This window comes from Bos mutus, chromosome 2 (assembly GCF_027580195.1).
Source record: "Bos mutus isolate GX-2022 chromosome 2, NWIPB_WYAK_1.1, whole genome shotgun sequence".
Classification (NCBI taxonomy): domain Eukaryota; kingdom Metazoa; phylum Chordata; class Mammalia; order Artiodactyla; family Bovidae; genus Bos; species Bos mutus.
The window spans coordinates 17,419,253-17,440,978 of NC_091618.1; the positions used below are offsets into that span (position 1 = coordinate 17,419,253).

Genomic DNA, 21,726 nt, shown 5'->3' on the forward strand with positions numbered 1-21,726 from the left:
GATGGAAAATCAACAATATGGTAGGTGAGACAGAAGATAATAGTTACCTTTTTCCTTTTTCTTGATGGGTTTGGTAGGAATCCTTTCTGAAAGAAAAATGAGATTCATGCTGTGATGGGTCCTTGTTTCTGCTTTGTGAGCTCAGTAATTCCAACTGCCTTTCATTCATGTTCCACTCTCAACACAAGTTCGAGGGATCTTCATGGGAAATAATCTCCCTCTCCAAGTCTGTAACGCTGCTGCTCTCTTTTACCCAGCCTCAGATTTAAAGTCGGCTTTAAAAACTGCATCCTCAGTCTTGCTCTCCTTATAAAGTCCTGCCAGAATTTCCTTTACAACCACTTCTGCATCTGTCACTTCCTTTCCATCCCCCAGTATCCCTCTAACTTGTGTATTTATACCTCGAGTACTATAGCTACTCCATTGGTACATATCTAGTGAGTGATTGACAAGTGACAGGCCTTATCAGTGGCCTTGAACACACACTCTCTTTGGGGAGACAAGTGGGAAAAGCTGGCACAGAATCAGTAAGAATGATAAAGTTTAAACCGTGCTCTCAGAATATTTCAGGATCCAGAGACGGGTAAGTGTAGTAGGCTAAATAATGTCCGTTGTTCCCCACACTCCCCCACCCCCACCAAGATGTTCACATCCCAGTCCCCAGACCCATGAATGTGCTAACTTATACAGTAAAAGGGACTTTGGTCCCTATTAGAGGGGACAGGAGGACCAGAGTCAGTAGTAGGAGATGTGATGACAGAACAATAGCTGGAGTGATGTGAGGAAGGGGCCACAAGCCAAGGAATGAAGGCTGCTCCCAAAAGCTGAAAAAAGCAAGGGACAGATTCTCCCTGGAAGGCTCCAGGAAGAATCAGCCCTGCTGAACCTTGACTTGAGTCCTGTGAAACGGATTTCATGCTTCTGATCAGCATAACTGTGTGATAATAGATATACGTTGTCTTAAGGCACTAAGTTTGTGGGGAATTGTTACAGCTGCAATAGGAAGCAAGCTCAGGGAATTTCCAAGGATTCCAGCGGAGTGTGCTGTTTGAGCTGGGCCTTGTAGGGTGAGTGGGGTTGATCAGGTGGGAAGGTAATGGAGGTCATTTGACGTCTCCATGGGTTAAAGTTCCCCACTCTGTAATCTATCTTGCATTCCCTGATCAGATTCTTACCTCTACAACACTCTTTCAACTTAGTCAGTCAGTCCCAAACCCAAACCTCCCACGATTGCCCCATGATTAAATGAAGGGCTCACTCTTTTGTCTTGGGCCTCAAGGCCTCTACAATCAGCCCTGTTCATGTAGGAAGACTTATCACCCACAACTTCTCGACGAGTCATACCATCCTTTCTATGCAGAGTTTCTCAGTCCTACCTTTATGCTTGTTGGAACTAGTCTTCTTTTAAGACCTAGCTCAGTGCAAACTGTTCCGTGAAACTGGCCTCAACTTCAAAGACAGAAACAACCTTCCCTCCCCTGAGCTACTGTGTCTCTTCCTGCCAGCGAATCTCATTCTCCTACCCTTGAGCTGTGCCGACCTGTGCTTATAAATGAGTAGTTGTCTTCCTGGTTAGGGGCTGGGGGCCACACTTTGCAGTGGCTCTAGACGTATTCAATAACTATCTTCTCATCATTAGAGTGGCACAAGGAAGGACCATCTGGGGCATGTGGTACAGAGCCAGGAGGCACGAGTTCATCTGTGACAGAGATCTGGCCTGTTTTGTTCACATCAGGGGCTGATATGAGGATCAAAGAGATATTTTATTTTAAAATATCCTTTTTCAAGAATGAACTTAATAAATCTATCTAGAAAACACTCACTCTGATGCATTATTTTCAGATACGCAGTTCTATTTGTTATTTTAAACATTCCCCCTACAAAGTCTAAGATCTTCCCTTACCAAATTAAATTCATTAAATTTAATTTACTTTCTTGTGACCAAATTACACAATGGCAATTATTAGTGGCAGCGCCAAGGTCACAATTTTTACTGTTTTACCTCCAAAATTGTAAGAGTTTGAATACTACATAGAAAAGAACAAAATTTTGCCATTTGCAGCAACATAGATGAACTTGAAGGGCATTATGCTAAGTAAGCCAATGTCAGACAGAGAAAGACAAATGTAAGCATGGTATCACTTACATGTGGAATCTAAAATATATATATATAACAAACTAGTGAATATAACATAAAAAAAGCAGACTCAGAGATATAGAGAACAAAACAGTGGTTAACAGTGAAGTGGGGAGGGGAACGACATAGAGGTAGCGAAGTGGGAGATACAACTAGTGGGTATAAGACAGGCTCAAGGATGCATTGCACAATATGGGGAATATAGCCAATATTTTGTAATAATTGTAAGTGGAAAGTAACTTGTGAAGTAAGCCAGAAAGAAAAACACCAATACAGTATACTAATGCATATATATGGAATTTAGAAAGATGGTAACAATAACCCTGTATATGAGACAGCAAAAGAGACACTGATGTATAGAACAGTCTTTTGGACTCTGTGGGAGAGGGAGAGGGTGGGATGATTTGGGAGAATGGCATTGAAACATGTATAATATCATATATGAAACGAGTCGCCAGTCCAGGTTCGATGCACGATACTGGATGCTTGGGGCTGGTGCGCTGGGACGACCCAGAGGGATGGTACAGGGAGGGAGGAGGGAGGAGGATTCAGGATGGGGAACACGTGTATACCTGTGGCGGATTCATGTTGATATATGGCAAAACCAAGACAATATTGTAAAGTTAAAAAATAAAATAAAAAAAGAAAAAATAATTTAAAAATTTAAGTGTAAAAGTTTACACACTTAGAGGATTGAGTTGTAATGAAAGCCAGAGAAGATAGCACCCACATGAACTATTAGGGATAATATATGCATTGTGACCTAGGCATTGTGATTTTCTGGAAGTGTCCTGCTAAAGCTTGAAACCAGTGACCCATGGCACAAAACTCTTGACGCAGCGCTTTGACGCTAAAATACCTGAATCAAGATTTTCAGGGGCCATCCCCACAGCGCACACTCTGCTTCCAGTTCTTGGAGGCTTTGTGGTCTCCTTCATCTTCAAACTCCTTGAGGGTGAACCACTTTCCATTCTTATCCTTTATACACTTTTCTGAGGAGCCTGTGAGACCAAGACAAGGTGAGCTCCTTTTCTTGCCAGGGCATGCACCAGACTGTGAAAACCCCAAGACTTGACCTCCCACCGCATGAATCTGGGCCACCCATTTTGGGTTCAGAATCGGCAAGAGGAGAGCAGAGTCCCCTCTTGGGGACCCAGAGCAGTTTGAAAGGCAAGGGTAGGAGCCAACTTCCTGTCCAGTGTGCATACTTTGACCTTCATGCAATGAGAAGGACAGTAATTACTACCCGGGAGCGCGTTCTAACTCACTTCAGGCGTGTCCGACTCTTTGGGACCCTATGGACTGTAGCCTGTCAGGCTCCTCTGTCCATGGGATTCTCCAGGCAAGAATACTGGAGTGGGTTGCCGTTCCCTCCTTCAGGGGATCTTTCTGACCCAGGGACTGAACCCTCATCTCTTATGTCTCCTGCATTGGCAGGCAGCTTCTTTACCACCAGTGCCACCTGGGAAGCCCCCAGTTACTACTCACATTTACTGAAAAAAATATTTCATTATGTTCAAAAGAGAAAAAAAAAAGAATGAAGCTAAAGATGAGTGGGGGAGATTCTTTCTCTTCCCTTCTCTGAGACCTGAGATAGAACCAGGCTGAGTTTCTGAGGGGGCAAGTGAGGTCACACTGGGGTCACCACAGCTACATCTGCCTTGTCTTGTACAAAAGTTGATCATTTCAGCTAACGGCAAGCAACTATTTCTCATATTTTGAACTCAAGCTATTTTATGTTAAAAGAAATTAGGAAATGCTATAAAGTGGGAAAAGTTAAATTATATATGTGCTATGGCCACCTGATGCGAAGAACTGACTCATTGGAAAAGACTCTGATGCTGGGAAAGATTGAAGGCGGGAGGAGAAGGGGATGACAGAGGATGAGATGGTTGGATGGCATCACTGACTCAATGGACATGAGTTTGACTAAACTCCAGGAGTTGGTGATGGACAGGGAGGTCTGGCGTGCTGTAGTCCATGGGGTCACAGAGTCGGATGCAACTGAGCGACTGAACTGAACTGATATGGTCATTAGGCAAACATTTATATATGGACTTCCCTGGTGGCTCAGACTGTAAAGAATCTGCCTGCAATGAGGGAGACCGGGTCTGATCCCGGGGCCAGGAAGATTCTGTGGAGAAAGGAATGGTTTACCCACTCCAATATTCTTGCCTGATGAATCCCACAGACAGAGGAACCTGGCAGGCTACAGTCCATAGGGTGGCAAAGAGTTGGACATGACTGAGCAGCTAACATGAACATAAAAGCAAAAAATCCATTTATATTGGATTGGCCAAAAAGTTCATTTGGAGTTTTCTGTAAAATATGGAAAACTTGCCTAGTGGCTCAGATGGTAAAACGTCTGTCTGCAATGCAGGAGACCCAGGTTTGATCCCTGGGCTGGGAAGATCCCCTGGAGAAGGAAATGGCAGCCCACTCCAGTATTCTTGCCTGGAAAATCCCATGGACTGCACAGCCTGGTAGGTTACCGTCCATGGGGTCGCAAAGAGTCGGACACGACTGAGCGACTTCACTTTCACTTTCTTTTCATGGAAAACTTGAACAAACTTTTTGCCCAACCCAATACTTGTTGGTACCGAATGAACTATATTTTGGGAGGAGGGATTCAGTTATGATAGATGAGCAAGATGAGCATTTGTACTATAACAATTGTATTACAAGCTATTACATCTATTATCTCGCTTTTTTCTCATAATATGGTGAGGCAAGTTTTATTATTATTCCCATTTGGGTGAAGACTAAGTTCAGTATGAGAGATACTATGTTGATCCACACAAAATAGACACTCTTGGTACAGCTGAAACTCGAATCCAGGTCTTCTGAGCCTAAAGGCTGTGCTTTCTTTCAGTGAGCAAAAGGCCAGACAAACATTACAGGGAATTGTCTGTGAAGGTTGTTGTTGGGTTTCTCAAACGTGTACATCTTCCATCCTGTTATTGAAGCATGTGCCCTTGTATTGGGTGCAGATGGGAACCTGTCGGCACTTTCTATGGCAGGAGAGGAGACGGCCTGGTTACCTAATGTTCATTAACTTAAAAAGTGTGGAAATGCCATCTTTCCTCCAGCCTCTCTGGGATGCTGTGTGGAAAAGAGCCAACAGAGAATAATTGAGCCTGCTCTCTTCAGAAAGTCTGTTTGCCAGATGGCCCTTGCTGGCATCTGGGAATGTGGTCTTGGGAAGGGGTCTCACTATTCCCAGAACTTAAGTGGCTCACTGTGCCTGAACTGTTGGTATAAACGATATTGTGTGTGTGGAATGCCTGCTTTCCTTCCAAGAGTTTGGAATTTTGGCATGTGCTAGTCAGAGGGCACTTATGTAACTAACCCTTGATAAAAACCCTGGACGCTTAGGCTCAGGGCAGCTTCCCTGGCAGACAACACTGCATATCGTTGTTGGAGAATTAAGTGCGTCACGGTGACCCCTCTGGGAGTGGACTTTGGAAACTGACATCTGTACTGCGTGCTTTTTCCCCTTGCTGATTTTTTTGGTGTGCTTTTTCAATAGAATAAATAACAGCCGTAAGTTCAACAATATGCTGAGTCCTTTCAGTCTTCCTAGTGAACCACCAGACCTGGGGACAGTCTTAGAAACATGTTCCTCCCTCAACAAGGGTCCACGACCTGTACAATATATTATTCACATGGGAGTTTTCTAACTGAAAAGTGTAGAATATTGTGAAGCCCACCTTTTATCATTTTCTCCTTATATAAAATCCCCATCGCCTCACCACAAGTCACGGGAAGCTGATCACGTCGAAAATCCATATTTGTATCTCTGGGAACTCTTGGACCTGCAAGGAAGCATGTGGTTTTTTCATTCCATCTTGCTCTAACATGGTCTCTCCTCCCCCATCTTGAGATCCTTCTTTATAACTTGAAATGTAATGGGAGGATTTCTCCCATGAATTTAGATACATATCTAGGTCTTTCTTTTATGGCAGGTTAGGTCCATAAAGCTAATATCACTTTATATCCCAATCCTCTGAAATCCTATATACACACCTCTTGAGGAAGGATATGAATTCCCAAGCTTGCCAGCCCTAGCTACCTATTGCACGATCATTTTCTTCCTGCTGTTTTGAAGGAAGATTTATAGTCATATCATTGCTTTGAAGTTATACAGATGGAGAAAAAGCCTCAATTTTTCATTTTTTCTCCCTGTTTGAGGGCTCAACTGAGGCAATAAAGCAGGATTGCAATGGGCCCCCAGAGGGTCAGTTCCATCTTCCTGCTTTGGTTTCTGCTTTGCTTCACTTCTCCTTCATGCGACCTTTCTCTGTGGCTAGACTGTAACTTGCTCTAGAAGAAACCACAAATTGCTCAGGGAGAGGGCCTCTGTACGCCCTTGGGTGAGGGTGCTGAAGTCTGGTTCCTCTGAAGCAGGTGCTGAAAATCTTAGAAAGAATGTCAGTAGTAGGAACACTTTCTCTTGCCCTCTGGCTAGCATTGAAGGGGATCCATTAAAGACTGATGTTGGGGCCTCTCTCTGGATGGGGAGGGTAGGCTGTTGACAGTCCTTCCAGAGTCAGTTCTATTAGAGTTGGGTGGGCATAGGAGGCCAGTCAAATTCACCTGCCACCCACCAATTTACAGAGGAGGAAATTGAGGCCAAAAAAATGAGTGACAAGCCAAAGTTATACAATCAAAGAAATTTTAGGAATTTCTTTGGTAACAGGTCTCATTACCACTCAGAGTCCCCTTTGGTGGCTAGCCTATGGTTCTCTATGTAGGCAAGAGAAGAATGAGCTAAATATTACATGAGTCATACTCTTTAGATACATTTCTTCATATTTCCCTCCTCAAAAGTTATCACTGTGGTGAGGGGAGACGTGCTCAGGAAGCCTGGGGTCTCTCACAGATCAATTGACTAATCAATGAAGTGGGTGCCTGTCATGTTATTGAAACTGACCAGGACCAAGGACTATCCTAATGTTTGTTACTGGCTCTATAAGTCCATTAAGAAAATTGATTGATCACTAAAAACATGAATTATAAAATAGAAATTTGCATTATTTTAGTTAAAAATACATTAATCATTTATTTTTTTACCTCTTTTTCTGCCTCTTTTCAAAGGCTCAGTGCAGACTGTTTCTATCCCTGGGAGAAAGTAGAAAAATAACATAAATGTGTCTTTTTACAACATTATATTGCAAATAGTGTTTTGCAAAAATACCATTCAAATGTCACTTTTCAGGAATCTGTCTAGTACATCAAGAAAAATGTTAAATGCCTTGATAAGGAGTTAGGAGTTTTTTCTGTAAAGGGCCAGGGAGGAAAATATTTAAGGTGCTACAGACCACAATTCCTTTTGTGATTACTCAGCTCTACTATTTTATTGTGAAGGCATCCATAGACGATTCATAAATGGTAAGATGTGGCTCTAGCTGTGTTCCACTAAAAATGTATTTATGAAACAGTTCATGGATTGAATTTGCCCTGTGGATCTTCGTTTGGGGGAACTGTGGTCTAGACTTAGTTACAAAGATGAGGCCTATCTGAGATATATCCTGTGTTTCTTTTACTAACATTTCCTAGTCATTCCAAATAAAATTGAAACCACGCCTTACACATTTCCCAAGTAACAGAGCAGCAACGTGAGTAGAATAATGAAGCTGGACATCTGTCAATCTTTATTGTGCGCCAGGAACGATCCTTAGAACCTGTCTCTATTGATTTACTTTATCCTTAGAGCAAAATTATCAAATAAGAACTAATACTATCCTCATCTTACAGATGAGAAAATTGATGTGCACAACTAAAAATACAAATTAAAAGCACTGAAGATTTACTTTTACAAAGAGGCAGCAATGAAAGGCAGTAATATTAGGTCTCAAGGAAAACTTTACGCTCAATTGTGTAGGTCAGATAACTGCCACAAAACTAAACTTGAAAAGGTTTTGACCAAAAATGGTGGCAAAAATGAGCAAGGACTGAAAAAAAACTAGTTCAATGGCCCAAAGAAGGGAAGCTTATAACACTGATTGTTGTTTTTGTTGCTGTTTTTCCATCACTAGGTCATGTCTGACTTCGTGACCTCATGGACTGTAGCATGCCAGGCTCCTCTGTCCTCCACTATCTCCCAGAGTTTGCTCAGAATCATGTCCATTGAATCATTGATGCTGTCTAACCATCTCATCCTCTGCTGCCTCCTTCTCCTTTTGCCGTCAATGTAAAATTGATGCCTAAGTTCCTGAAGTTGTAGGTAGGGTTAAAGATAGCACAGAATGTTGACTTGGATATTTCAGAACAATGTAGTATCTGATTCAGTTGCTGACTGCATCCAAAGAGCTGAGGCATGTCCACGTGCACGTGTAAGTCTGCATCATTCAGCAGTGTCTGAATGTTGAAGTCAGGGATGCTTTCTAGCTAAAGGTCTGTGCCCATCATTCAGTTCCCATGGCTAGAATCCTAGAGTACTAATCTGATAATGCTGGTTCCAGGAGAAAACAGCTCATAGATGAAGCTGAGGTGGGCCTTGCTGGCCAGTTAGTCTCTATTATTATTTCACTTTACAGAGGAACAAACTCAGGCAGAAGAGGCAATGTGACAGACCCAAGTCCACAGGATCACCTCAAGGGGGTGGGATGTGGGGCAGGACAGTTTCATCACTTGTGAGTTACACAATGTTTTATAGCTACAACTATTTCCAGCCTCAAAAGTTATCAGTTCAGCACCGCAGAAGCCCTTGGGCCTTGGGTTCTGGTTGCAGATTCCACCACCATGCTACTTGTTTGAGATATCATCTTTGTCTCCCTGTCATGTTTTAGAAGTTGACTAAATCTGGTATATTTCTCAATGGTTAGTAGCTACAGAAAGTAATTAGAGAAATAAGTCTATCAATAAAAGTGTAGAATAAAACATAAGAATTTAGACATTTAGTTATTAAACATTTATTTATATATTTATTTCCTCTTGGTTTGCCTCTTTGAGGCTCTGTTACTCAGAATCTCAATTCTATGTCTTCCCCCTCTTTCTGAGAAAATAGAAAAATATAAAACAGATGCTGCTGAAAAGTTGCATTGCATGTAATAATACTTTAAAAAATTCCATTTTACTGTAAATTGTCAAGATCCTGCTGCATAAAGAAAAATAAATACTCCATAGCCTTGCACTTACCAAGCCTTTGATGGTTAACCTGGGTTCCTAGATTTTATGTTGTTTACTCTCACACTAATCCAGATACATTTACATCTACATTTAAAAGAACTTAAGGTAAGTTTTATTTCTTGTATCTAAAGGAACACTTTGAGAATGATAATAATGAAAGCTGAAAATGAAGGAGAGTAAAAAAAACTGGCTTAAAACTCCACATTCAAAAAACTAAAATTATGGCACCCAGTCCCATTACTTCATGGCAAATAGATGTGGAAACAATGGAAACAGTGAGAGACTTTATTTTTGGGGGCTCCAAAATCACTGCAGATGGTGATTGCCACCATGAAATTAAAAGATGCTTGCTCCTTGGAAGAAAAGCTATGACCAACCCAGATGGCTTATTAAAAAGTAGAGACATTATTTTGCCAGCAAAGGTCCATCTAGTCAAGGCTATGGTTTTTCCAGTGGTCATGTATGGATGTGAGAGTTGGACTATAAAAAAAGCTGAGCCCCAAAGAATTGATGCTTTTGAACTATGGTGTTGGAGAAGACTCTTTAGAGTCCCTTGGACTGCAAGGAATTCAAACCACTCAATCCTAAAGGAAATCAGTCCTGAATATTCATTGGAAGGACTGATGCTGAAGCTGAAACTCCCATACTTTGGCCACCTGATGCAAAGAGCTGACTAATTGGAAAAGACCCTGATGCTGGGAAAGACTGAAGGCAGGAGGAGAAAGAGACAACAGAGGATGAGATGGTTGGGTGGCATCACTGACTCAATGGACATGAGTTTGATCAAACTCCGAGAGTTGGTGATGGACAGGGAATCCTGCTGTGCTGCAGTCCACGGGGTCGCAAAGAGTTGGACACGACTGAGCCACTGAACTTAACAGTTGTTACATGCTTATTATATGCTAGACACGGATTAAGATCCTTACATTTACTAATTTATCTTAGGGAGTTTTACTATCCCCGTTACCTACAAAGAAACTGAAGCATCCTGAAATTAAAAAAATTAAGTTTAGCAATCCAGATTTCCTTTGCTTGAGAGGCAGAATCAATGCAGCAATGCAAGAATTTGGATTATCTAGGGATATGTGATGGTGACCTACACAAATAATACATTGGCCATCATCTTAACCCTGAGTGAAAGGTTTTGGGCTGAAAATATGAAAGAAGCAGAAGAGCTTGTTCACATGGGTTTGGGCAAAAAATGATCTAAAGAATTAACCAAGAGAAATTGCCCAAGTGGAATTTGTAGAAATATAATTTCAAGTCATAGAAAACCTTAGGGTGAGAGATATCAAAAAAGGTTGATTGAAACCCTATCTCAGGCGAATAGGCTCTCAGATATAAGAGGTGATGGGTTGTGAGAGGACAGATGAGGGGGCTTGTGTCGGTGAATTTCTTGAATGCCGTGTTCAAACATGTTGATTCCCAAGGCAGGGCCATGGAATGTGCACCTGTCCTTCCTTTCTTCTTTTATTCTTTGTTTCCATTTCTTCCCTTCATTCTTTCCCCTTTTCTCTCTTCCTTCCTTTGTTCCTTTCTCTTTCTTGCACTGGACTACAGTTTGGGCCTGTTTAACCATAGGCTCTTAGGCAAATGAAAAATATTTTCTGTTCCTCTGTGTTTTTCTCTGGCACTGCTTGATTAACCTTCCTTCAAACCTGTTAGGCCAAAAAAATTAAAGATACAAAAGTAGTCTGGTTTAGCTTAAGAGTTCTCCTTACTGGGAGAGTTGGGGTTTAAGTCCAGGTAATAATTGTTCTTTGTGAAGTTTCTCTCTCAATATACCACAGGAAGTAGAGTGGTTGTTCTTGGGTTTCCTATTCAAATAGACTATCTATTGGCACCAGAGACTTGCTATAGAAGTTCAGTGCTCCCCTGCCCTCAAGGCAAGTGAGGAAGCTTCCAAGATAATTAATCTGTGTCTCCAAGGGCTTAAGGGAGGCAGAGGTGTTTAAAGACTCAAACCTGGAAAGTCTAGAGAGGGGTCTAGAAAGTCTGAAGACCATGAAGAGGCATGAGCCTTCCCTGGAAAGGGAGAGGTTCAGTTAATTCTTGAGAGATACTGTGTCCAGGAGGCCGTTTTGGATGAAAGAGGTGACCCTAGGAGGGGTGTGGACCTCCTGGAAGCTGAGAGACTAGGAAGGAAGTGGCAAGCCATCGGTTGGATTTCCTGCATCAGGGGAACTTCAGTTGAGAAATTCTCCCTGAAAGGGGAGGATCTCTGAAGAACCCACAAATGTGACTCATACATCTGCCATTTCTGGGAGAAGTGAAGGGTTTATTGCTGGAGGGCCATTCCTGGTCTCGACTACTTCCTTCTCTCCTTCCTCCCCAACTTGAATTAGCCAAAAGCAGAAGATAGTGAATGGCATTAGAGAGGATGTGTAGATGGTCGAAGAGGCTGGTCTTACCCAATTTCCCCCCTACCTATTTTACAGTTTTAATATTATATCAGCTCAGTCTTTTTAATGTTGAGTGAGAATATCACTGCTGCTGAAAAGGATTAACACAACTCTGGGGCTTATTTAAGACTTCATCCTGTGGCATAGAAAGAACTATTTAAGAGAACAGGTTTGATAAGGAAGGAAGTAGGAGAAGGAACAAATATGATCTGTGCTTAGACTTCTCATTCCAACTATTAAGTTAAATATGGCAGTGAGATTTCACAAAAACTCAGAGGACAAAATTCTTAGACCAGGTAAGTATAACCTGGGAAATAAACAAGATGCTAAAGATAAGTATAGGGGGCTTCCCTGGTAGTGCAGTGGTTGAGAATTGGCCTGCCAATGCAGGAGACACGGGTTTGATCCCTGGTTGGGAAGAAGATCCCACATCCTGTGGAGTCACTAAGCCATGCGTCAAAACTACTGAGCCTGTGCTCTAGAGCCTGGGAACTGAAACTTCTGAGCCCACACGCTGTAACTGCTGAAGCGTGCACAACCCAATCCAGTTTTCTTGCCTGGAGAATTCCATGGACAGAGGAGTGTGGCAGGCTACAGTCCATGGGATCACAAAGAGACATGACTGAGTGATGAATACTACTACTACATTGTAAAATATATTTAATATATAATAATACTATATTCAAATATATATACAGTATTAGAAATAATCAGAAGAAATTGAAAGGATTTCTTCCAAATGAAAGAAATGTATACCCAAATATATTTTCAGCTCCAGAAGAAAAATCTTGTCATCTCTACAGTGCCATGTAAACCCAACAGCAGTGTTTTATATGATATGATTTTAAAGAATGACCAAAAGAAATAAAGTAGAGAAGAAAAACATTAGTAGAATGGGAAAGGAGCAGGAAAAAGAAGGGAGATAAAGAAGAGAATATAAGGAATGAGGTAGAAACGAAAATCACAGAACTCAGTTCAGACAATGGGGTGTCGCTTGTCTCTACGGCACCAACAGTGTGGTGTGTGCTCTGAGTTTGGTTTAAGTAATTGTGTGTATATTGGGCATAGATCTGATGTGATACCAGTGTGGCTTCTGCTTAATTGATTAAATTCTCTCTTGTCTGTTTCTCCTCATTCCGTTGAGAGCTGTGTTCATCAGTTACAACAGAATTTTCTAACACTTTCTTCCTTATTTTCCACTCAACGCTAACTTGTCTCTGGCCACCAAAGCTCTGGGTTGCATCCACATTCCAGCTCCTTTTATTGCCAAAGTGCCTCAGGTAACAACAAGGCCAGCCTTGAACCAACAGAGTTTGACTTTGCCTCTTTGAGGAAATCAGGGACTTGGGAGGAAAACGTGGAGAACAAGTAAGCAGATTGCTGTTTGTCACCCATAAGTATTCTCTCTTTTCTTTCATAGGACGCTTGGCTGCCTGTAGCCTCCCCTAGCACTTAGCTCTGGCCATGTGAGTAAGTGTGGGCTAATGGGATGTGAGAAGAATAGTCTGGGTCTTTCCATTAAAAGAAAAATGTGGGTGATATCCCTATCAACAGAAAACAGTGAACAAATCCTTAGCATTCTTGAAAAAGAGAACCGAAGTAACAGAAGACATAATTGAAGGTAAGTTCAAGAAAAAAATTTCCGAAATTATTAAAAAAAATGAAATATATTTTGTGTAAGTACATGTATTTTCACTCTATAGCAGAGAAAATAGATTCCAGTCAACCCTGAAATATATTCCAGCAAACTTACTGGACTTTAAAGATAAAGAATTGAATGGGCAGCCTGGGCCGAAAGACCAAGTCATTTTCAAGGGAGAGGAATCTCTGGCTGTAGAATTTTCTATAGCAACATTGAATGCCACAGAAGGTTTCAGGAAAATCCTACAAGACAGTTCTAGAAGTAAAGAACAAGCAAATTATTTTCAGGTATAAATAATAAAAGCAAGTACTTTTGAATAGGGACATTTTGGAAATATTGGTCCTATGAGTACTTATTGAGAAAACTGCTAGAGGGTCCACTTTAGCAAACCAAGACAGGACTGAGACATTTTGGCAAGAAGATTAAAATAAAAATGTAAATGAGGTGAAAGACCAGAGTTTTAAGTGTATATGTCCTGAAAATATAGATATAATGTAATACCAAAAAAATTGCAGAGGAAGGCAGAAATACGAGTGGTAGAGCAAGGTCATTGTTTTACTGTTGGGAGTCAAGGGGTATTATTTGGATAAATAAAGGATAAATATAAAGCACTTTTTATATATGAGAGGTAAAAAATAAAGGGAATGTGCGGCCTAAATTGGGTGGGAGAGGAAAGAGACTGGACAGAGAAATATAGGACACATACTAATTTTGCAAATCTACCAGGGTGAGGGGGAAATTAATGGGATCTGTCTACAGAGAGGATCAAAGGTGCCATATAAAGGTAATTCTAAGAGTAATTACTACAACAAAAGAATAAACCTTTGTAAATATCATAAGTATATACTCCCAACCAAAGGAAATACGGGAAATGAACAAGAAGTCAATTCAATTTCTTTTAAAGGAAAAACCCAGAAGTGGCTCATGTTTCTCCTACTCAGGAGAAATGTGGCAGGGCTAACTGCAAGACCAGTTGGGAGGGTTAGTCTCAGCTAAGCAATCCTATGCTCAGCTTTAACCACTACAGCCAAAATGCAAACCTTCCTAAGTATCACAAGTACACAGATGCACATAAATGCATTGAAGACAGAATGCAGAGTGTTGACATTTTTAATATCCAAGACACTAGAACAAGATGAATCATCAGTACAAATTAACATGACAGAAACAAGTTCAAACATTTTGGTCCTAACAATAACAGGACATGACTTAACTCACTTATTTAAATAATATATTTTGTAATTAAATTACAAAGTAAATCCCAACTTTTAACCATATACAAAAGACTCAAGTAAAAACACATTTTTAAATGCTGAAAATCAATGTACAGGCAAAGGTAATTTTGGCATACATCAACAAAAAGAAACCAGGGAATCCTGATCTGATTATCAAACAAAGTATAATCCAGGACAAAATGTTTTAAGCAAATAGAAATTACAGGAAATATCATAAGAGGTAAAAACAGTCTACTAGTAGACACTCTTATTTTTTATTACCCTCAGTCCACAGATTATCAAGTGGACAAAATGAAAAGGCTCTGAAAGACCCAAATAATACATTTTAACAAGGTTGATATTATTGATACACATTCAACTTCATATCTAGAAAATGGAAATAGAGAATGTACATTTTCTCCCATGCTCTCTTAAGCAACTCTTGGGTCAGAGAGTAAATATAAATCCAAATTGCAGGCTGTCTGGCAAGCAACAATAATAAAATATTGCCTATGAGAACCTATGTATTATTTAATTTAAAAAACTAATTCTAGAAAGAATGAAAATGTGTATATATACAGCCAATCTTCATTACTCACATATTCCACATTTGTGAAGTCACCCACTCTCTAAAATTTATTTGAAACTCCCGAGTCAGTTCTCATGGCGCTTCCATGGTCATTCATGATGGTGCGCACAGCAGTGAAAAATTTGTGTTGCCAGACACACGTGTTCCCAGCAGAGGTTGAACAAGACAAAGCTCTGCCTCCTTGTTTCAGCTTATTTTGTAAACAAGCATCCTTTTGCCATCTACTTAATTCCATGTTGTTCTCATTTTGTGCTTTTTGTTGGTAATTATGCTGCTTAAAATGGCCTCAAGCCTAGTGCTGAAGTGCTCTCTAGTGTTCTTAAGACTGTGACGTGTCTTATGGAGAAAACACATGTGTTAGATGAGCTCCAATCAGGCATGAGTTATAACGCCATTGGATGTGAGTTCAGCATTAATGAGTCAACATATATAATAAATTAGGTGTCTTTAAACAGAAACATTCATGAAACAAAGATCTATGTTTATTGGTTTACAAAAATAGGACCAGAGGCTCACAAGAACCAAACCCTCTATTTCTTTTGGAAGCAAAGTTTTGCTATTAGCTACTTTGTGTTTGGGGTGACTTCATACAACCTCTATACCATGAATAATGAGAACTGGCTGTATTTGTATACACATGCACACACACACAATGTATTTTCAGAGTCCACCCAATTTTTCCATTGTTTTTGATTTCAGATATTATACTTATTTCTATTTGGTTCTTTTTTTTTTCTTAAATATATATAGTTTTGAAACATTTTGTGAATGGATGTGGAGGGACTAGGAAAAAAAAGAGGAATCAAGCACATTTTTCTATATTTTTGACTCAAGCAACCGAGTAGAAATAATGTCATTTAGTGAGAGAAAGGTGGTGGATGACAGGTTTGGGAGTGAAATAAAGAAATGGGTTTCATGTGTCAAATCTGAGACTCCAAGTGGAAGTTTGGAGTCAGAAGTTGAACTTATGACTTGGCAGTTCAATAGAAGGACCAAAGGAGGTGAAATAAAATTGGTGGTCATTAACATATGGATAGAATTTATGGCTACCAGACTGGATGAAATATCTAGGGATGCGATCTCAGCTACACTTCAACATGTAGATACAGGAAGCCATGAAGGGACCATCACCACCAACAGTACCACAGCTATCAACTCTCTGATCAACATTACCAACAAATGACCAGGAAGGAGCTATAAGCAAGTAGGAGATCATGATACTTTAGCAGACAAGAGAGTGCATCAAATTCTCCCAGCTTACTCACCTGATCACAGTGATGCCAAGACCCACCAGGTGTTAGGAAGCAAGAAGCAGCCAACAACCTCCCAGTCAGAAAGACTATGATCAGATCTCCCTCTGATAGGCCAACCGGCTTCATCCTCTTGACTGGAGAAACCAGCTTGTTAGAAAAAGATTCCTTCAGGTCTAAAGCCCAGGCTCTTGGGAGGAGGTCTGCCTCCCCATCCTCAATGCTCCCCACGCCTGCTGCCTACTCCTGCCTCACCCATGAGGTCAGCAGAGCTGCTTATCTGTGGTCAATCTGTATAGTCTTCTTGGGAGCATGTGGTGTAGAGGCATCCTTACTATCGCAATGAGATCTACAGAGAATCTTCCTTAGCCAACAACACTGATTACATCACTGTACATGACAAAGAACCAACAATGAAAACTGACCAACCTTCTAATTTGTGGTTTCCTAACATGTCCTTATCCCTCCCTTTATTTCAATATTTTTCCCCCCAGATTTAAGTATACAATCATATACTTGGATTAAACTTTTCACAGACTGATAGAATTAGTCATTTAAATTACTCTTCCAACACATTCTTGGATGCATCAGTATACAGAAGCTTAACTAGTTCTAATGCAGAGTTTCTTCTCACCAGCCACATGGCGCTAGTACTTTTAACCTGGGCCAAGGATGGTTGGAGGCATAAATCACTCCAAGTATTTGGGGTATGGCATTGGCTTAATCTTGTGGAATTAGTCCTTCTTGGTTTCATCATGGTGGAAAAATATGGAGGTTCCCACCTTACATTTAGCACCTAAGGTTGCTGGATTGTGAGGCTGTGTCAATATGTATATTTGTCACTGGGAACCTCTATTGTGACCAGACCATGGGCTATGTTGCAAATGAGACTCCTGACTCTTTGCCTCTGGGTGAAACTCAGACTTTTTTTTAAAAAGGGAAGCTCTGAGTTCACTTCTTTATTCTGTGGAAGTAGGGAATCATTGTAAATTATCCTGCCATGTTCTATAGGATGAGCTATAGGAATTATATCTACAGCCAACAGCAACTCAGTCGTTAGCATGAGTGCAAGCTTGGCCAAAGTCTTTGAAAATCTTGGAAGCCTTCTATACCTTTGTTTTTGGGGACACCTCAAATCTGGCTTTTCCTTCACTTTTGCTAAATTCCCACACAACACCAGTAATAATGCTCACTTTTGAAGTCTGTTTATATATCTTTACCCAAAATGAGTACCATGAGGAAAGAATGAGTTTCAGCAGCCATTAGTAGACATGTGGTCTGATTTTTCAGGAAGGAGAAGTTGTAGAAGGGTTGAGAGTGTGAAATTGATAAGTTGAGAGGTGTGGAAATGGGACAAGGCCCATAAGGATGAGGTCTGATAAATAGAAGGTGTATAAAGAAGGGTCCTCAGTATTTGGAGATCAAAGAACATTACAGAAAATATTTTGACAGTGCTGAGAATAATAATTAACCTGTAAGTAGTAAATACTTATTAAATACTATATGAGAGAGAGAGTCTTAAAAAGGATGTTGCATATATCCTCACTTAAATCACTGAACAAATCATTTACATTATATATTTAGGTGAAGACAAGAAAGGAAATCTGAACAGAAAAAAGATAAAGGATCTCAAACTAGTTCAGATTTAGCAACAAGATTGGAGACTGTAGTAGAAAAATCTATATTCATCATATTTTACTGTTTTTAGGTAAGATTCTTTCCAAATACTTTCTCTATTTCTGCCAACAAAATCCAACTCTATGGGTCTGTGTTTTGTATAAGGCTAACTAATCAGATTCCCGAGACCAGACTTTTTAAATGTAAGTCTTCATACCTAACAAAGAATTAGACAAAGAGAACGAGGGGAAGTCCTCTCAACCCATAGCTTTAGAAGGAGAGACAGAATTCTCTACCATAAAACTAACACAAAGAATTGCCTTACATGGGAGAGATGTCCCACATAAAGCATATGAATGGAGGGGACATATGTATATCTATGGCTGATTCATACTGATGTATGGCAAAGACATCATAATATTGTAAAGTAATTATCCTTCAATTAAAATAAATAAATAAATTCAAAACAAGAATTGCCTTGACAGTATTAAATTGAGAATTTTCATAAGAAGGTAAGACATGTCTGTTTGTAACCATTACCAATTTGTTCTGTTCTCTGTAATACAAATTTGCCTTGAAAGAGTTATTTGGAAGGGTCTTGTAATACTCCCCTCATTAGAAACTATTGCCACTTATTACAAATTTCTTAAGAAACTTAATTCTGGTTGGTTGTCTTGATAATTTGGAGGCCTGGCCCTAATATTTTAAGTGACAGGTGGATCCTTAAACTATTATATAGATGCTCCTAAGATTTTATATTAAATCAGAAAAAGATCCCTGGCATTCTGATTTCCTCATATGCAATAAAATGACCATAGATTTCCTACTTAAAAAGATTTTGAGAGTCTTATCTCATTTAAATTTATTCCAGCTCTTTTGTAATGGGAAAAAGATATTCATAGATGGAAACAAATGTGTACAGTATATAATTTTTTTTAACGTGTAAGAAAATTCATAGTGGAAGAACATCAAATAAGACATAAACAAATGGGTATGTCTCTGTTCTCCCTAAACTATTCTGCAAAATCAATGTATTTCTAATTAGAGTTTCCAAAGAACTTGGGAAGGAGATGGGGAGGGAATCTTCTTGAGCTAATTCAAAAATTCACCCCTAGCATCAGTCTGTTGCTACTTCTGAGCTCTCCCTTTTCTCCTGCAATGTTTTTATAAAATAAAAACTAATATTCAGACAAGTAAAAGGTGCTGTGTGATCAAAGTGCCTATATACAAATAGGCAAAACTCATGGGATTTTGACGGAAATATTAAAAATTATCAGGTACTTCAAATATTCTAGAATCAAATATAGAGCAATATTTTGAAAAATCTAGAAATGGCTATTATAAATATGATAGGAAACCAAAGAACTAGAGAGAAAAAGGCTAACAAATTTGATCTCCTAAAAATTTATAACTTCTTTAACACAAAGTATTCCGTTAACAAACCTAAAAGAAAAACAACAAATGGGACAAAATATTAGGAACATATAGGACCAAGATTTAGTGTGCATGTATCTGATACAAAGATTTCTATAGTTATGCAGTATAGTAAGAAAAAGAAAAACACCACAACAGCAGACACTGACCGAGCATCCCATGACAAAGCATTCTGTGAGGAAGGAAAACAAATGACCAATAACAAACGGAAAATACTCAACCACACTAAAAATGAAAAGAGTGCATGTTAAGGCATCCTTTAAAAAAGGTTTTTTGTAGTTCAATTTAAAATGTTATGTATTTTAATTTTCTAGGTCTGATATAATTTTTAAGAGAGAGATATGCATAGAATTACTCTATTTAGATAAAACTGTATTACAAAAGGTGTTAACGCATGCACAGAAAAATTCTGGAAATGTATATGTTAATATTTATAAGAAACATTTTAAAGCAAGAATAAAAAGCAAGATATTCACATGAAGATATGAGCATTTTGAAAAACAATTAGTTTAAAAGGCATTAATCTTTTTCTTATTAAAGGTACGGAAAATATAATAAATTTTAGCATTAAAAATTGTTCATTTGTAACATGAAAATCGAGTAAATTCTTATGCAGTCTTACTTCTTTTCCCACTGTGTTTTCCCAAAGTAGAATTGCTTCCAATATCCGTGGAATCTAGAAAGTAACAGGTGGTGGTCAGAAACTTAAAAAAACTGTAAACCTGAAAAATCTCTTCACTACTTATGTGCATTGGTTTCCTCATTTATGAAACAGGGATAGCAACACGTATGCCACTCAGGTTTTACATTTTTTGTGAAGATTAAATAAGATCTTATTTGCAAAAGCTAATGAGAAATCACTATATAAATCAGCAACATGTTAGAAGGCCTCCTCCAAAACTATCTAATGAGTTTACAAATAGTTGTCTGAGGTCTTTTTTTTCTGGTAGGGTAAAGGATTGTTTGTCTTTTGAGGTCTTTCCAAGGTTGTGACAAAATGACGCTATTATCTTCCAGCAGAAGAACACATTTCTTTGCCCCATGATATTGTCAATTTCACCAGTGATTTCAACTACATCATCCAGGTATAATCAGTTGGCCATTCTGTTAAATAGAATTCTTTCCTCCCTGCAGTTCCCCGAAGGGTCAGGTCAGGTAAGTGCAAAGAATAGGGTTGTGACGTGGACTGAGTGCACTCCCTGTCAAAGTGTGTTTACACTTGAGCGCATCAGGAGTGGGAGCTCTGATTTCAGACTCCTGACACCCTGCAGCCCAAGGTCCTGTGACCTACACCTTCTGTAACTGGTCCACCCCCTGTTGGGAGCTGCTTGAGGTTCTCCTTGAACACTGATCACCTTCCACAGCTACTCCTGGGTCTGGGGTATCTATTCAACCACCTCTATCCCGACCTTGGGTGGCCTTACCCATCCTATCAATGCTTGGTGACTTTCAGTCATTGCTTCTTGGCCTCTTGAACACTTTTTGAAGAATACATGACACAGGAGCACTTCTAAGTCCTTGGAGCTCTGCTCGTAAGTTATGGCTTGTAAAGAAATTTTCACTTACACCTCCTCCCCTCCTCTTTCCCTGACTCCTACATCACAGGGTGACTCTGCCTCTGACATCTCTTTCTCTTGTTGCTGCTCCTCACTGTCCTTGTCCCTTCCTTTTAGTCTGTTTTTACTCTTCACCCAAAATACGCATTTTTATTTTTCTATTTTTTTCTTTATATACTTCTCCAATCCACTCATTGATGACATTTTTACATACATTTGTACTTACTTTTATGTGACATTATTCTTTTCCAAAAATACTGTTTGTTACATTAATATGTATTCAGTTCAGTTCAGTTCAGTTGCTCAGTCGTGTCCGACTCTTTGCGACCCCATGAATCTCAGCACACCAGGCCTCCCTGTCCATCACCAACTCCTGGAGTTCACTCAGACTCACATCCATCGAGTCGGTGATGCCATCCAGCCATCTCATCCTCTGTCATCCCCTTCTTCTCCTGCCCGCAATCCCTCAATCAGAGTCTTTTCCAATGAGTCAACTCTTCACATTGAGGTGGCCAAAGTATTGGAGTTTCAGCTTTAGCATCAGTCCTTCCAAAGAACACCCAGGACCGATCTCCTTCAGAATGGACTGGTTGGATCTCCTTGCAGTCCAAGGGACTCTCAAGAGTCTTCTCCAACACCACAGTTCAAAAGCATCAATTCTTTGGCACTCAGCTTTCTCCACAGTCCAACTCTCACATACATACATGACCACTGGAAAAACCATAGCCTTGACTAGATGGACCTTTGTTGGCAA

General features: G+C 39.8%; 1 protein-coding gene across 7 annotated transcripts in view; it reads right to left on the minus strand.

Annotated features, from left to right (window-relative positions):
- LOC102272791 (nuclear autoantigen Sp-100) overlaps positions 1-21,726 on the minus strand; it is an 80,737-nt gene that overhangs the window by 963 nt on the left and 58,048 nt on the right. For 6 of the 7 annotated variants that reach the window (XM_070385361.1, XM_070385352.1, XM_070385366.1 and 3 more), the window contains 5 exons: positions 20,039-20,092; positions 7,211-7,258; positions 5,848-5,952; positions 2,997-3,138; positions 48-86 (listed from right to left, as the gene is read on the minus strand). In XM_070385361.1, coding sequence (XP_070241462.1) covers positions 3,011-3,138; positions 5,848-5,952; positions 7,211-7,258; positions 20,039-20,092 — 335 coding nt within the window. In that variant the 3' untranslated portion in view covers positions 48-86; positions 2,997-3,010. Of the gene's footprint in view, positions 1-47; positions 87-2,996; positions 3,139-5,847; positions 5,953-7,210; positions 7,259-14,408; positions 19,426-20,038; positions 20,093-21,726 lie in introns of those variants that run through there. The other variant, XM_014476791.2, reaches the window with a different exon arrangement.